The sequence below is a fragment of the Euprymna scolopes genome, chromosome 40, assembly GCF_053919585.1.
Source record: "Euprymna scolopes isolate OS-2025 chromosome 40, ASM5391958v1, whole genome shotgun sequence".
NCBI classification, from domain to species: Eukaryota; Metazoa; Mollusca; class Cephalopoda; order Sepiida; family Sepiolidae; genus Euprymna; species Euprymna scolopes.
In genome coordinates this window covers 3911837-3927268 of record NC_136521.1, presented here as the reverse complement: position 1 = coordinate 3927268, position 15432 = coordinate 3911837, and the positions used below count along the sequence as shown (strand labels likewise).

The 15432-nt window shown below is 36.1% G+C and overlaps 1 protein-coding gene across 1 annotated transcript in view; it reads right to left on the bottom strand.

The window, feature by feature from the left end:
* Positions 1 to 1525: 1525 nt before the first annotated feature.
* Positions 1526 to 15432, bottom strand: part of LOC145265301 (S-crystallin SL20-1-like) — a 29450-nt gene continuing 15543 nt past the window's right edge. Inside the window, exons 4-5 of the mRNA XM_080121077.1 lie at positions 7536 to 7643; positions 1526 to 1690 (exon numbers count right to left, since the gene is read on the bottom strand). Of these exons, the coding sequence (XP_079977203.1) occupies positions 1526 to 1690; positions 7536 to 7643 (273 nt within the window). The remainder of the gene's footprint in view (positions 1691 to 7535; positions 7644 to 15432) is intronic.

Sequence of the window (15432 nt, the reverse complement as noted above, 5' to 3'; positions counted from 1 at the left end):
CTCCCCCACCGAGCAAATTAGGCACAAGGCCGATTTTTAATGTGAAGAGTGAAGGGGAAGGGGGAAGGGAAAAAGGGGACCAGCTCCCGAGAGGTGGGAAATGGGAGCTGGATAGTGATTTGCCAGTTGGCCCAAGTAGGGTTGCCCATACATGGACCAGAAGATTGCCACAAGGGCAATGGTCTTTGCTTGCAGCATCTGCCGGAACAAATACCACACTTTGATCTTGGCCCGAAGAAGGTGGGCTCTCTCTACCAAGCTAGAAAGTTATTTATGCCTGAAAGTATCCTGTACTTCTACAAGGCTACCATTCGCCCATGTATGGAGTATTGCTGTCACATTTGAAACCACACTGAAGACCATAATCGTGGCCGGAAACTTTGTTTTCATCACTCCGGGCATGTCCCTGTTATTTGTCGCAATATAGCAATGAATTTTCAGGGTGCTGGCAATGGTCCTGTTGTCATAATTTGGATTGGTAGAGAGCATGAGTTGTACAGTGACGCATCTCCGATCTTGCTCGTTGAACATTGTGTCACTTAAGGACATAATAGAAGGCTCCTATTGCTCTTGGCATTTGTACACAAATTACCGACTAGTAGATGGTCTGCAACTAAAAAAACAAACAAACAAACAAAAAAAAAACTGGTTTTCATTAAACGGAAATGGAATCATATCATATTTTCTATGGCAACAATTTTATCGTTTCACCCTGTGGATACCGTTACGATGTTTAATTGTAATGTGAGCTGTAGGGCTATGACAACAGCATATTATTTTCATTATTTTGACTCTCAAGTATATACCAGTTAATATCTTATGTTTTTATATAGAGTGATGTGGTTCTCGATTGATTAACTGTGTCTAACTGTGTCGGATATATACCCAAGAGTCAAAACAATGAAAAGAATATTCTCTTGTCATAGCCCTAGTGATCAGACACGTCCCTGCTCAACTCCCCCACTAGATACGTTCTAAGTGGAAATATTCGTTGTTTGGGGTGAAAAGACTAAAAAATTTTAGCCTAAAATAGTAATATCAAATAATTGTATGCAATAAAAAAAAAAAAAAACTTAAAATTAAAAAATGGAATTTAAGTAAAAAAAAAAAAAAAAGATCTTAATAATGAAAATTTATTTATTCATGAAAATGTCTTACATTTCCCCTTCACACATATGTTGTTATCAAGGTCTTATGTACGACATGAAAAGAAACTGGAATCTTAGGAAGATCTCCATCATTCCGGTAATTATAGAAGCAACTGGATTCATGAAGAAGAATTAAAAAAAAAACTATCACGCAAATATACCCTGTGAACCAAGTGCAACAGTGATTCCAACAATCGCACTTGAAGGGACGATCAGAATCTTAAAAAGATCCCTCGGTTGGAATATCTATGATAGCAGGTGAATGTTTGACATCCCCAGTTTGAGAAAAATAAGAAATTTGGAAAAAAAAAAAGGTCATCGATTCATTTTTGTAAATTGAAAATTGTACGGCTGCACCGTCCTTTTCGATCCATTCTTTACCAAAAGGTCTGGCATCGGTTTTTCAGGTAACTGCAGATCTTGGGGTGACCGGCTACACGATTGTAAAGACTCATCATTCTTGGATAGCTGCGGAACACAGACGGATTCTCCATGTATATGTGCTCCATGCAACAGTAGAACATCATATCGCACCACATCATCTGAAAAAAAATGCAAAATATATAAATGATGAAAAAAAAAATAAATAAATAAAATAGAAATGATATTCCAGCGTTTTGTCTTCATTTAAAAGACTTCTTCAGGGTGACTGATCTGAAGAAATGTTCAATTGTAGCACTATATCTTAGTGCCCCGGTTTTGGTAGTTAGTAGCACCCCCACCCCCTGAATGGCCGTGATTTGGCCAGCAATGCAAATCCCATAATACCCTTCCTTTTCTCTCTCTTTTTCGTCCGGACAGCATGGGGAAAGACGCTTATTTCTGTCTCTCCGTAAATGAGGGGGGCATCCCCTCTCTCTCAACACTAGTTAAGGTTAGTTAGTTTTAAAAAAGTAAAGGTGAAATTCAATTGTATGATCTGTAAATTGTTTGTTAATATTGTAATATATTTTTTTTCTCTTATTTTTATTCAATTTTCCCCTCAAACAAGGCACAGTGCCATTTTAAAGTAGGGGGGGGGCTAATATCGGGGGCATAAATTGCAGGGGTATTATGAAAAAAGATAAGTAGCAAGATGTCTGTTGAAATCACACTTGAACTTCTGCATGTCAGTACAGTTGGGAAAGCAGAATCCCAGAAGGGACTTCCAAAGTTTAGCAGTTCTGGGGAAGAAACTATTGGAGTAGAAGGCTCTCTTAAACCTAGGGGTCTCTACTGTGAAGGGGTAGGATTTTGCTGCTTATCGGGTTTGTCAAGGGTATTCACGTCGAGGGGGTACAAGTGCTTGTAGTTCGTCAGAGCGTTCATCATTAAAGTACTTGTAGAACAGGCAGAGGGATTCAACATTTCGTCGATGGGGCAGAGGCTGAAGCCTACATGACAGATTAGGACATACCAGGTTGGCGACTCTCTTTTGGTATATATATATATATATATATATATATATATATATATATATATATATATATATATATATAGTAATTTATAAAATATATATAGCGATTAAGCTAAACTGAATATTCCGCGTAATCGCCATATGTATTTTATAAATTACTAACTAGCTCTACCTACGTATTGAGCACTTTTGAAGTAAATACTTAAAGTTTACGCATAAATCTATACTTTCGTAGATTAATTTTATGTGAGTAAATTAAGTATATATATATATGCATATATATATATATATATATATATATATATATGTATATAGTAAGTTATAAAATGTACATGGCGATTAAGCTACCCTGAATATTCCGCGTTTCATCCACTCTAGAGTGGATGAAACGCGGAAGTGGATGAAACGCAGAATATTCAGTGTAACTTAATCGCCATATACATTTTATAAATTACTAACTAGCTCTACCTACGTATTAAGCACTTTTGAAGTAAATACTTAAAGTTTACGCATAAATCTATACTTTCGTATATAAATTTCATGTGAGTAAATTAAGTAGTTATATATATATATATATATATATATATATATATATATATATATATATATATATATATACAGTTGTGCGCAAAAATATTCGACCCCTGTCTAAATTTTCTTGTTTCGTTGAATCTATACTTCCAAAATCTTCATAACGCCTTTTAACGGCTAATTATGAATAAATTGTATATTTTTCAACAATAAATGAGGAAAAGTAATTCGAGATTAATAATATATATCAATTTATTTACAAAAAATATAAATATGGATGTTGCAAAAATATTCGACCCCTTTAATTTAAAGTTTAAATAAAAGCGTCATTAAGTTTATTATTTTAGTCTGACCTTGTATTTATTTCCTATAAATAATATTTATGACTCTACTTAATCTAAAATCAGTTCAAATTGAACTTCAATGCCATATTGAATGATTGAATAATTGTTTCAAGTAAAAAAAAATTCTTTTTCAACGTCAACAAATCTGCAACTATGACAAAGAACAAAGAGTACTCTGAAGACATTAAAAAGAAAGTAATCGATGCCTACCAGTCTGGAGAAGTTATAAAAGAATTTCCAAACGTTTTTCTATACCACGGTCGACTATTATGTCCATTATCAAAAAATGGAAAGTAAAAGGGATTGTATCAAGTCTTCCAAGATCAGGTCGTTCAAGAAAAATTACGATACGTGGGGCTAGGAAAATTGTTAGACAAGTTTCAATAGACTCTAAATCTAACCTAAAGGACGTGCAGAACGATTTGAAGAATGCTGGCTCAGATGTACACTTGTCAACTATTCGTAGGGCATTAAATCGTGCCGGATTGCATGGACGCATTGCCAGAAGGAAGCCCTTACTTTCCAAAGCTCATCAAAAGGCTCGATTAAATTTTGCAAAAAGGTTCCTAGAAATGCCTATTGATTACTGGAATAATATAATTTGGTCAGACGAAACGAAAGTGGAACTATTTGGACGCAACCAGCAACGCTATGTTTGGCGAAAAGAAAATACTGCTTATAATGTGAAGAATACCGTTCCAACCGTTAAGCATGGAGGTGGATCAATCATGGTGTTGGGCTGTTTCAGTATAAATGGAACGGGAAGATTAACCATAATCGATGGAAGAATGGATTCAGTAAAATATCAGTCCATACTGAAAGAAAAACTTGTTCCGTCTGCGAACCAGTTGGGGCATGGAAGGAGGTATACCTTTCAACAGGACAACGATCCTAAACACACTTCAAAGAGCACTAAGGCATGGTTAAAGAATAATAAGGTGAAAGTTCTAGAATGACCTTCCCAGTCTCCAGACCTAAATCCGATTGAGCACTTATGGCATGATTTAAAAATTGCGGTACATAAAAGAAAACCATCTAATTTGATTGAATTAAAACAGTACTGTCAAGAAGAGTGGCTTAAAATTCCAGTGGACAGATGTAGAAGTCTCGTTAGATGTTATAGGAAACGTTTACTTGCAGTAATCAAGGTCAAAGGAGCTTCAACCAAGTATTAATGAAAAGGAGTCGAATACTTTTGCAACATCCATATTTTTATTTTTGTAAATAAATTTATTTATATTATCAAGCACCAATTACTTTTTATTATTTTTTGTTGAAAACTATACAGTTTATTTGAACTTAGTCGTTAAAGAAGGTTTTAAAGATTATTGAAGTATCCATTCAAAGAAATAAGACAATTTTGGTAGGGGTCGAATACTTTTGCGCACAACTATATATATATATATATATATATATATATATATATATATATATATATATATATATATATTGTATACATTTTATAAAATAAATAGTCAATTTAAAAAAAAAAATTTTTTTTATTACATTTTCACCCCAAACAAGGCACATTGCCACTTTGGTGTAGGGGGCTACTATCAGGGGCAGCAACTACTGGGGCACTATGTTGGAATTTGGGCAGCAAGATGTCGGTTCACGTTACACTTGAACTTCTGAATGTCAGTACAGTTAGGGAAGCAGGGACCTGGAATGGAATTCCAGAGTCTAGCGGTTCTGGGGAAGAAACTATTGGAGTAAAAAGATCTTTTACATTTAGGGATCTCTACTGTGTGTGGGTGAGATTTAGCTACCTGTCGGGTTTGTCGAGGGTGTCTACATCGTGGGGGCACAAGTGTCTGCAGTTCGTCAGAGCATTCACCATTAAAATACTTGTAGGACAGGCAGAGGGATGCAGCGTTTCGTCGATGGGACAGTGGCTGAATCTTAGATGCCAGTTCAGGGTCTATCAGATTGGCGACTCTCTTTTGAACCTTGTCTTGTTAAAAACACTTTGAAAAAGAGTTTAAAAAACATGTTTAATATGAAAACGAAACACTTAATAAGTGGATAGCCCTTAATCCGCGGAGTTTCGAAGAAATACTTTCCTTCTCATCAGAAGGTAGGAATTAGCAAAATGCGGGATCGGATTTTGTATACAAAAGTATTTGATGAAACTGCAAGTAAGTCAAAGATCTTACTTGATAACAAAAAGTGAAGCAGAGGGAATATGGTGAAGAAAAAAATGATTTCACGTTAAGTCTGGTGTAAGGTAAAGTATCCAATGACGGTAAAATCCAAAAATGTAAGTCCAAGAAAGTTAAATGAAATATATATATATATATATATATATATATATATATATATATATATATATATATATATATATATATATATCAGGGAAAATCACCTCATCAGGCCAAAAACCTGATGCGGTGATTTTCCCTGCTAGTGGGTCATTGAAACACGTTTGCTAATGTGTAGCCAATAGCTCTCCAACAATCAATATATTGCTCTGTTTCATGCATTGAGCACTCTTTGGAATGACATATTGTGTTGTTGTTATGAGTTACTGAAAAATTCTACCAACAGTATAATAATATATATATATATATATATATATATATATATATATATATATATATATATATATATATATATACATTGTATACATTTCATAAAATAAATAGTCAATTATATTTCTCATATATTACGTGCGTTTTTTTTTTGTCGTACGTCGTTTTTTGTGTCTGTCATAAATGTTTGCATTAAAGAATGAAGCAGCTCTGAGGACAGGGAAGGTTCCAACCAGAATGCTACCAAAGGTCAAGACGTTTTTTCCAAGAGAAGAAGGAGCCACACCCACATCCAGATATGCGTTTCTACTTGATACTCAGACCCTGATGACTAACCCATCGTCTCATCTTCATGGAACCGTTTCTAAGACATTTAGTGTAACACGTGGGTGGTCACACACAAGTGACCGGTTGATCGTGTTATAGTTGTTATTGTTGGTTAAAAGTATTTCTCATTCCGTGGAATTTCCACGGGTCCTGCTAGTATATGTGGCACTATATCGTAGTACCATGGTTGGTAGTTGCTTATGCACACTCCCCCTGCATGGTGCTAATTTGGTATTTATCGAAGCTAGCAGGGACGCCCTGCGTAGTCCGGTCGTAAAATACATATAAATAAATATGATATTTTAATTCTTGCAGATTTCGTATATATTTTTATATCGTTAATGTTCCATCGATTTTTATAAAGTTATGATCTAAAAAATAAAAAATATAAAAAAATAAATGACTCGAGTGCCATCAGCTATAATCGGAACCGAAAGCAAAAATTCTTGGTAAAATTATTTATTACAAGAAATGGAAGTCCATAACAATTAAACGACAGTCACTCGGATGTAAGCCTGACACAAAAAATAAATAACACACGCGCTATCCTATTAATTTTACACACAAAAAAAAAAAAAAAAACCTAAAAAAAACCATAGAAAGAATCGTTTTTGGCGTCGGAAAATAGGCTCGGATTTTTCCGATTCCCATACCTCCCAAATTTCTGATTTGTCCACTTTCGGTATTGATTCCAGTACTCTCCAAATTTCTAATTTTTTCCGCTTCTCGGTTCCAATTCCAATTAATTGTCCCCCTCCTCCCCCACACACAGAGGCAAACACACACAATACACACAGAGACACACAAACGCACACACACAGAGGCACACATAGGCACACAGCGATACACACACACACACACACACACACACACACACACACACACACGCACACACAAACACACACACACGCACAAACACGCACACACGCACGCACACGCACGCACACGCACGCACACACACAAATACACACACACAAACACACACACAAACACACACACACGCGCGCGCACACACACACACACGCACAAACACACACACACGCACGCACACACACAAATACACACACAAACACACACACAAACACACACACACGCGCGTGCGCACGCACACACACACACACACACACACACACACACACACACACACACACACACACACACACACACACACACAAGTAACTTTAAAAACCGAAATAAAATTTCAGACAAAATAGAAATACTAATATATTATTATTGAATAAATAGTTTTCCGACTTACCATGTCACCTGTGAAGAACTGGATGCTACCATTGCGCATGCTCAGAATCCTCTCCATGAAGGGCATGATCCTGCTGAAGGTATTCATATATCGCCAGTACATATAGTTCTGAAAGTTTTAAAATGAGTAAAAGTCGATTATCATTTATTTATGAAAAAAAAAAAAAAAAAAATTAACATAAAGTGTGGCACAAGGCCGAAGAGGGAGCTGGTTGTTAATATGGACCTAACTGACATATTATTAACTTAACTAGACATTTTTACACCATACAACCAGATTATCTCCATGAAAATCCTAATTAAACCCGAAATAATAATATATATAAATGATGTGGGGTCCCCCCTACTAATTGTGGCAGATAAGTAGTTTTATCAGTCAAAAAAAGGTGTAGCCCCCCACGAAAACTGACTTTATTTAAACACTTCGAAAGTGGGCCTACATCACTGACAAAACAGCCGATCTGTTACCTAAATGGGGTCGGGGATGAAGATTATCGATCCAAAAAGAGAGGGGCAAAGAAAAAAACACGGGGAGGGGGGACAGGGACAAAACTAAAAAGGAGAGGGGCCTTATGACGATATGCACACTCTAGCTAAGCTAAACTTACGAAAAATTCCTAACACTAACCTATACTATCCTAAATGGTCCGATATATATATATATATATATATATATATATATATATATATATATATATATATATATATATATATATATGTTCTAAAACAGATCCCTTGTTCGATAAAATGCATGCCCATTGGCTGATAGGAAGGGGCGCGGTGGATACTAGAAAGCTGATTGGCTAACTAAAATCCTCAACATATAAAGGACCATATAAAACGAGAAACAACCACAGAATTCGGGCATAAGCCTGACGAATCCTAGAGTGGATGAAACGCCGAATATTCAGTGTAGCTTAATCGCCATATATATTTTATAAATTACTAACTAGCTCCACCTACGTATTGAGCACTTTTGAAGTAAATACTTAAAGTTTACGCATAAATCTATACTTTCGTATATTAATTTTAAGTTAGTAAATGAAGTAGTTATATATATATATATATATATATATACATATATATATATATAAATTAGATCACTCTGACTGACGTAAAAAACATAAAAAAAATGTTTAATTTCAACGTTATTTCACGCGGTTAACGGTAACCGAATGGATACGATCCTTGCTAAGATGACTTGTGTCGCCGGGTTCGAATCTATCGACTGATGTTAATCGTGACACCCTGCACTGAAGATCCCCAAAAGGATGAAACACTAGTGTCTGTAGGTATTTAATTATTATAGTAAATAATTATGTCAGCCCCTTTAAGAAACTGGTTTCTTATCGTTGAATTAAGTCGGTCAATTTAGCTCTTATGCATAAATCATCGTATAATGATTAGATCACTCTGACTGACATTAAAAAAAACACTTAAAAATAAAATGTTTAATTTCAACGTTATTTCATGCAGTTAACGGTAGCCGAATGGATATGGTCCTTCTAATCAAGCCATGGATGACTTGTGTCACTGGATTCGAATCTATTGACTGGTGTTAATCGTGACACCCCGTACTGAATATTCCCGAAAGGATAAAACATTAGTGTCTGTAGGTATTTAATTATTATAATATATATATATATATATATATATATATATATATATATATATATATATATATATATATATAATACCAGACAAAATAGAGAAAATAAAAAGGAACAAACCGTATTATGTGTTCATCAACGTTTCGTCTTTATTTCGAGACTTCCTCTGGATGAATGAGATTAAGAAACAAAAAATACCAGTACATAATATTTGAAAATGTTTCACGTGCACAGTGTGACGCAGTTCTATTTCAGAGAAACGGAAAAAGACGTTGAAAATTCAAAAAGGAGGGGGGGGGGGAGAGTGCTGGCGCTGTTAAAGAGAAGGAAATTTTAGTGACGTCATATAGTCGTTAATGTAATTTTAAAACTATGAAACGCAGTTAATATTCTTATTGGAAAAAAGATATATCTGTTGAAATTCAAATATAGGTTTGTAACAGAAACGAAATGAGTGTTTTTTATGCAATTTATTGATTGAGATTATGTGCTAATCATTACAGGGGGTGTTGGAATGGTGTGAGAAAGTTAACCTGTGTCTACAGTTAAATAATGTTCTTTTCAAACACCCCTTTGTGGGGTTGTGGAAAAGGCATGCTCCCAGTTCTGGACTCGTATCGAAGCGGTTATTGAGGCTGAAGGTGGCTATATTGAATAGATGTCAGCCATACTATATAATCAAGTTACTTGAATTGTTTTTTTTTTTCAATAAAAGTTTTAAAATAAAGCTGTAGTGTTGTTTTTTTAGGGCGACAAATTCATTGTTCCATCCTGTTTTATATTTATGTAATCTAAGTACACAAAAAACAAGTGAAGCATGTCTGGTCCCCCGTGAGTGTACAATGAACGAGGCATAAAAAATGACTAAGTTCAGCATTCGCCCACCCTCATTTAGTCCCCAAAGTCCCTAGGGACGTCAAATCCTGGTGGAAATGAACAAACGGTGCAGTTTCAGGCCTTAACATATGTAAATTTGCAAAAAAAAAAGAAAGGACTAAGTCCATTATTCCCCGCCCCCCTCTTTTAGCCCCCAAAGTCCCCAAGGCCTTAGCATATTTAAATTTGAGTTCAGCACCATGCAAAACTGCTAAATAGACATACACAGAAAACTTTGGACAAATATGGTAAAATAGTACCAAAATTGATGCCTTTATAGTACGCTGGATACTATCGTAAAAAATACCCCCACCAAATAAATAAATAAATAAATAAATAAATAAAAAATAAAATTCAAAACGAGGCTTGCTTTCCAAAAAAAAAAAAAAAAAAAATGCGACCATTTTTTTTTTAATCCGCACGAAAAAAAAAATGAATTTTTTAGATGGAATATAGAGTAATAAAACTACTTGAAAACCAAAACAAATGAGCTAGGTAGGTACAAAATTAACTTTTATTGGCTACGGTAACATTTATTTCTTGTATATATTTATTTTTTTCGTATACTTGTTTTTTGGCTTCTCTGCTAAATTACCGTTTTTCTTTCTTTTTCCTGTTTTTAATTTCTTTGTTGGTCCTCCGACAAACGGTGGCTGGGCCTATAAATTCAGTTTTGTCCATTCGTCTGTCTGCATTTTTCCCAATAACTACGTCTTGGAATTTTTTGAAATTTTGCCCAAACATTAAACATGATAGGAGTAAAAAAAGTAACAGAACAGTTTTTCCGGAAGAACTACGTTTGCCCCCGTTAAGGGTGATTTTCAGGTTAAAATGGCTAAAATTGACACTTTTGTGCTTATTAAAAAAATGATGCCTAGGATTTTTATAAAACTTTCTGAAAAATTCTAACTGACTGATTTCTATATAATTTTGTTTGTCTATATTTCGCGATAACTCTTGGGTGTGCCTCAAGGGCTCTTTTATGGCTAATAAAAACACTCCATTTTTGGGACTATTAATCCGTATTTGTTGTATATTTAGTTTTCGTGTGGTCGTTTGTTGGTTAATCTACTAAATTGCACTCATCCCCGGTGGGCTTTCCTGAGGCCACAATCCTGTGGGTGAGGACAGCTGATGGTCTACTTGTATTGCATGTCTGGTATTCTGCACAACTACTTGTCCAGCACCCCCTCACTCATCCACCCTAACTGAAACTTTTAAATAAAATAAAATGAAATGACAGCTCAAGCAAAAGTTACGTTTAAACCAGGACCAAACTCAAAGAAAACCAACCTGCCTCCTCCCTTGAGGCTTGCATTTACTAATATCCGCGGGCTTAGAACTAACTTAGATGATGTTGAGTCATTTCTCCTTGTAAACACCCCGGATATCTTAGCATTAAGTGAAACTAACCTTCACTCCTCCATACCCTCTAACCACTTTAACATGCCTGGTTATCTCCCACTCTACCGTAAGGACTCGGACAGACATATGCATGGACTTGGAGTCTATATTCGAAACACCCTCCCCCTAACTAGAATCAGAGGGCCAGGCCTTTATGTGCTTCAGACTAAATATGCAACACAATATTAGCTACTTATATTTTCTCTACCGCTCTCCCTCAAACCAAGACTGTACCCTAATAAACAAAGTCTCAGACAGCATAGATATAGCACTCTCCCTCGATACTAGCGCACAAATACATGTATTTGGTGACTTCAATGTCCACCACAGTAACTGGCTAGGATTCTCCAATCACACAGACGTAGCTGGTAGCGCCACATATAGCTTCTCTATATCTCATTCCCTATCTCAGATGGTTACATTTCCGACACGTTTCCCAGACCAGCACGATCAACATGCCTCACTTCTAGATCTCTTTCTGACAACAGTTCCCAATGACTGTACAACAAATGCCCATAGCCCACTCGGGAATGCTGATCACGCTGTGATAATGGTAGAAATCAGCCTAAATTCTCGCCCTAAAACTGAAGACCCACTACTCAAAACAACGAGGTATTACAAAAAGGCTGATTGGGAAGCCATCAGGGAGCTCATCAGAGATGCCCCATGGCAAAATATCTTTACTCTTCCAGCGGAACAGTGTGCAAATGAGACAACTGAATGGTTCAAAACTGCTATTGAAGCACATGTTCCCGCACGGAAATACTATAGCAAGCCCCACTCCCCCCAATGGTTTACTTCTGCTTGTGCAGCTGCCATTTGTCAAAGGCAGCATGCGTTCCGCAGATTCAATCGACATAAGTCCAGCTCAAATAAACAGAAGTTTATAGAAGCTAGAAATAATTGTAAGAGAGTGATAGACACAGCTAAGTCAGATTACTCTGAAACCACCAGAAAGCGCATCGAAGCACAGAAATTAGGAACCCGGGATTTTTGGAAAATCTACAACAGCGTAGTTAATAATGGACAGTCAATTATTCCCCCACTAATAAACAATCATGAGGTTGCTTGCACGGCAACTGACAAGGCTAATCTGCTTGCCAGTCGGTTTGCCTCAATCTCCACACTGAACTCGGTACACCACTCACTCCCTGATTTTCCTCTGCGAACAGACGCCACACTTGACGACTTGAAAATCACCCCTTCTCAGGTACATGCTATTATAAAAAACCTAGACACCTCTAAAGCATGTGGACCAGATCTCATCCCGGCTGTGCTATTAAAAAAATGCTCTGCCGAGGTTGCTCCAGTTCTGTCCAAACTTTACAATAAATGCCTTAACGAATCTTGTTTTCCCGACTGCTGGAAAACCGCCTCTGTGGTACCAGTCTTCAAGAATTCTGGTGAAAGAACTGACCCACTAAATTATCGCCCCATTAGCCTCCTCCCGCTTTTCGCCAAAATATTTGAGTCCTTAGTTAATAAAGCCCTAGTCCAGCACCTAACAGCTGCTAAACTCTTGACTGACAAACAATATGGATTCAGGCAAGCCCGTTCAACAGCAGATATCTTAACTGTAGTTTCTGAACGTATATACCGTTCATTGGATAAAACAGGGGAGGGTAGAGCGGTGGCCCTTGATATATCTAAGGCTTTTGACAGGGTATGGCACGATGGTCTTCTAAGGAAAATTAGATCATATGGAATCACTGGAAGAATTCATAACGTAATTAAATCCTTCTTAAGTAATAGAAAAATCAAAGTTGTCCTCGACGGACGTACATCCAAACAATATGACATAAATGCGGGAGTGCCTCAGGGGTCTATCCTTGGACCTCTATTGTTCCTGATATTCATAAACGACCTCCCTGATAATATTGTTTCGGAGATGGGTATATTTGCCGATGACACCACTCTCTATAACAGATATGAGGGGAAAACAAATGAACACATATCCAAGAAAATGGCAGAAACACTAGAGGATGACCTCCAATCCGTAGTGGAATGGGGACAAAAATGGTTGGTCTCATTCAATGCTGCTAAGACTAAGCTTGTTTCCTTCAATAACTACAAGAAACCTTCTCTACCACCAATAGCAATGGCCAAGAACACATTGCCTGAAAGTACTTCTTTTAAACTCCTCGGCCTAACGTTTACAGGGAATATGAACTGGAATAGATACATTGAGAGTATTGCCAAGGCTGCTGCAAGGAAGGTTGGCTCCCTCTACCGTGCTAGAAAACTACTTACGCCTGCCAGTATCCTATACCTCTATAAGGCAACCATTCGCCCATGTATGGAGTACTGTTGTCACATCTGGGCTGGTGCATCTGCTGCTTGTCTCTCGCTCCTGGACAGGGTTCAAAAAAGAGTCGCAAACCTGATAGGTCCTGAACTGTCATCTGGGCTTCAGCCTCTGTCCCATCGACGAGATGTTGCATCCCTCTGCCTGTTCTACAAATACTTTAATGGTGAATGCTCTGACGAACTGCAAACACTTGTACCTCCCCGACGTAACTACCCCCGACAAACCCGACAAGCTACTAAGTCTCATCCCTTTACAGTGGAGATCCCTAGGTGCAAGAAAGCCTTTTACTCCAATAGTTTCTTCCCCAGAACTGCGGGTCTTTGGAACTCCCTTCCGGGATTCTGCTTTCCCAACTGCAATGATATGCAGAAGTTCAAGTGTAATGTTAACAAACATCTTTCTACTCTTCTCCCTTCATAATGACCCCGCTAATTAATTCCCTAATAGTAGCCCCCTGCTTCAAAGTGGCACTGTGCCTTGTTTGGGGTGAAAATTGAATAAAAAAAAAAAAAAAAAAAAAAATTACCCAGAAACACATATTGTTTTTGATTATTCTAACTTTTGACGTTGTTAACAGTCAATTGTTAACTATTGTTTTTTTTTAAATCTCAATTTTGTCTATTGGAAGCCGTTCCGAATCTGCTTGTACCTGGTTGCTGGACCACATCGAGCGTAAGTCGAGTTCATGGAACCTCGATGTGGACAGAATAAGTAACCTTCTTCAACCGAAAGGTTCGACAATACAGCATGGCTAGGTGTATCAGAAATTTCGTGAAAATAGTGAATAAATCCACTCCATCTTTCCAAGCTTATAACTCCTCGAAAAATGTAATTCAAGCCCTAATTTTTTTTCAATTAAAGGAGCAAGGACCAAGGTTTCATTAAAAAAAAACAAAAAAAAACAATGTGTTTTTTTTTTAAAAAAAGGTTTTAAACTTCGGACTTTACAGGTAAATTTCTAAAAAACAGGTTTTTTTTGTTTTAAATTTGAATATATTATTTATTGACCTTTTCTCTTCAATTTGTGATATATAAAACTTTGAAACATAAATTAATTATTTACTTTTTAATAGACATTTCAAAATGAGAGGCGTGAATTATTCGACCCCCTGTCTTTCCAAGCTTATAACTCCTAGAAAAATGTAATTCAAGCCCTAATTTGTTTTTCAATTAAAGGAGCAAGGACCAAGGTTTCATTAAAAAAACGAAAAAACAAAAAAGATAATGTGTTTTTTTTTTAAAAAAAGGTTTTAAACTTCGGACTTTACAGGTAAATTTCTAAAAAACGGGTTTTTTTTTTGTTTTAATTTGAATATATTATTTATTGACCTTTTCTCTTCAATTTGTGATATATAAGACTTTGAAACATAAATTAATTATTTACTTTTTAATAGAAACTTGAAAATGGGGGGGGGCGTGAATTAAAAAAAAAAACGTTTGTCTAAAATATTATATTCAGTTTATCGGAAAGAACAAAATTTCACATTGACCCTGAAAATATCGTAAAAATAGAATCAATAGAAAAATTGATAGATTTTTAAAGTTTAAAAATTGAAAAATATTGAGTTCGGAAAATTCATTACTGTTTTAAAAAAAAATATTTCTATTACTTTTAAAACAACTTTAATAGTTTATTTTGGAAGTATAATCCATAAAGAAAATAAATAACCCACTTTTAACAGAGAAATTACGAGATTTTT